General features: G+C 43.6%; 1 protein-coding gene across 1 annotated transcript; it reads left to right on the top strand.

Moving 5' to 3' along the window:
- Positions 1–240: 240 nt before the first annotated feature.
- LOC117953955 (zinc finger protein 768-like) lies at positions 241–2,356 on the top strand. The gene is made up of 3 exons (XM_034887371.1): positions 241–346; positions 557–825; positions 1,775–2,356. Exons 2-3 carry the CDS (start codon positions 691–693, stop codon positions 2,354–2,356), a joined length of 717 nt encoding a protein of 238 aa, XP_034743262.1. The 5' UTR covers positions 241–346; positions 557–690.
- Positions 2,357–2,738: the final 382 nt, after the last annotated feature.

The following is a 2,738-nucleotide window of genomic DNA, read 5'->3' as shown; positions in this document are numbered from 1 at the left end:
GTAACTCTCTCTCTCTCACCTGTAACATTCTCTCTCTTTCTCACCTGTAACTCTCTCTCTCTCACCTGTAACTCTCTCACCTGTAACTCTCTCTCACTCACCTGTAACATTCTCTCTCTTTCTCACCTGTAACTCTCTCTCTCTCACCTGTAACTCTCTCTCACCTGTAACATTCTCTCTCTCTCTCTCCTGTAACATTCTCTCTCTCTCTCTCTTTCTCACCTGTAACTCTCTCTCCCTCCCTGCCTCCAGTGTGCGGCGGCTGCAGGTGAGTCGACCCCCCTGACCGTCGCGGTGATCAAGGTGGAGGACGACCCCGAGTCCTGGTCCCAGTCTGAGCGGGACAGTGAGTACTCTGGTAGTCGTTAAGGCCGTAACGCCAAGTTAATTATTACTTAATGATGTCACTGTGTTGCCTGGCAGCAAAGTGACAGATGCATTTCCTCCTGTAGATAAAACCCCTTTTAGGGTAATTGTACCCTGTGGAGAGGGCAGTTCTATTTATCGCAAATTTAGCTTAAAGTGCAAAACCTTCTGCTTGTTTAACTTTAAACAGAAGCCCCGCCCCCTCCGACCAAACAGGAAGTAGCGGAGGAAGACGGCGCTCCTCCGCCGCCGTGGGTTAGCGGGGACGTCCAGGAAACCCTGACCTCCGGCCAGAAGTCAGAAACCAGCGGCTACGACTGTCTGATGTATGAGACGCCGCTCCAGCACGGCGCCCTCACTACCCAGAATCCTTTGAGGGAGGATCCCGGCTGCTCATACGCGGTGAACGCCGCCGCGACCGATTTAGCCGGCAGCAGCTTCGATTTCCCCGTCATTGAGGTGGGTGACTGGCGCCCCGGGTTGGACAGGAAGACAACACGAGGGTTAATGAGCGCAGATTTATGATGTTTTGTGTTTTTTCCAATTTTTTTGATGTTTTATTTATGTCACTTTTTCTGTTTATTTCTAAATGTTTTTTCACTTTTTCCGTTAAAAAAATCCACTTTTTAGTTGTTTTTTTTAATGTTTTGTCACTTTTTCCGTTTTAAAATATTTTTTCACTTTTTCCGTTTTTAATTTTTTTTTTCACTTTTTCCGTTTTTTAAAATGTTTTTTTCCTTTAATTTTTTTCTTCACATTTTCCGTTTTTAAATGTTTTGTCACTTTTTCCGTTTTTTAAAAAATGTTTTCACTTTTTCCGTAAAAAAAAAAAAAAAAAAACACTTTTTCATTTTTTTTAAATGTTGTCACTTTTTCCATTTTTTTGTCTCTCTTTTTCACTTTTTCCATTTTTTTAGTTTTTTGTCTCTCTTTTTCACTTTTTCCTTTAAAAAAAAAAAAAATTAAACTTTCAGTTTTTTTCTTATATTTTTTGTCACTTTTTCCGTTTTTAAATTTTTTTTCTCACTTTTTCCGTTTAAAAAAAGATATTTGTCACTTTTTCCGTTTTTTTATAAAATGTTTTTTCACGTTTTCCGTTTTTAATTTTTTTTTCTCACTTTTTACGTTTTTTTGATTTTTTTCACTTTTTACGTTTTTAATTTTTTTTTCACTTTTTCCGTATTTAATTTTGTTTCACTTTTTACGTTTAAAAAAAAATGTTTTGTCACTTTCCATTTTTTATTAATGTTTTTTGTCTCTCTTTCCGATTTTGTTGGTCACTTTTTCAGCATTAAAAAAATATATATAGTTTTTTTTTTTCAATATTTGTCACTTTCTTCCCCAAGTTTTTGTAAACCGGTTTAAAAAGCTGCTTCATGAATAACACCTGATTGATTTTGTGACGTAGCAGCCGGCTGCAGGTCTCCCCACCGGCCAGCAGAGGGCGCCACCACCGCCTGCAGACGAGCCGCAGCTCCCCGTGAGGAAAGAGCCGGCGGGACGACTCTACTCCATCAGGAGGGACGGCTGGCGTCCTCGGGACCTCAGCGGGGGCGGGGGGGAGGACGGCGGCGTCGGCGCCAGGGCGTTCGTCTGCAGCTTCTGCGGGAAGAGCCTGGCGTGCCTGAAGAACCTGAAGACCCACATGAGGGTGCACACGGGCGAGAAGCCGTTCGTCTGCGCGCTCTGCGGCAAGCGCTTCTCCGACTCCAGCAACCTGAAGCGCCACCAGAGCGTGCACACGGGCGAGAAGCGCTACGGCTGCGTGCACTGCGGCAAGCGCTTCGCCCAGTCGAGCTCGCTGAAGGTGCACATGAGCGTGCACACGGACTGCAAGCAGTTCAGGTGCTCCTTCTGCGGGAAGACCTTCATCTCGGGGAGCCACCTACGCCGCCACGTCAGCGTGCACGCCGGGGAGAGACGGTCCAGTGACCCCGGAGCCGGGTGGGGGGGCACGAGGGCGGGGGCGGGGTCGGGGGGGCACCCCTAGTCTTACAGGAGCCACATATGTCAACAGTGAACTGATTAATTGATCAGACGTCAATTAACCCTCCGGTCGTCTTCCGGTGTTTTAAGGACGGACTTTATTTATTTATGAGACATTGTTCATTCACAAAGAACGTTGGTGTCCTTAAAGTTTGGATTTTCCTACATTTTTTCAATTAACCCTTGTGTTGTCTTCTTGTTTTTTTCACTTTTAATATGTTTTTTTTTCAACGTTTGTCACTTTTATTACGTTTTTAACGCTACGTAACAATAACTCGTTAACTTTAGTTTTACAGTTATTTTTGGAATTTATGGTCAATAAACCTCATTTATAGGAAATTATACATAATGTTTGAGTTAGAAAAGCAGAAATTAGGAATTATTGA

Source organism: Etheostoma cragini, chromosome 12, assembly GCF_013103735.1.
Source record: "Etheostoma cragini isolate CJK2018 chromosome 12, CSU_Ecrag_1.0, whole genome shotgun sequence".
Taxonomy (NCBI): domain Eukaryota; kingdom Metazoa; phylum Chordata; class Actinopteri; order Perciformes; family Percidae; genus Etheostoma; species Etheostoma cragini.
This window is presented reverse-complemented; position numbering and strand designations above follow the sequence as displayed.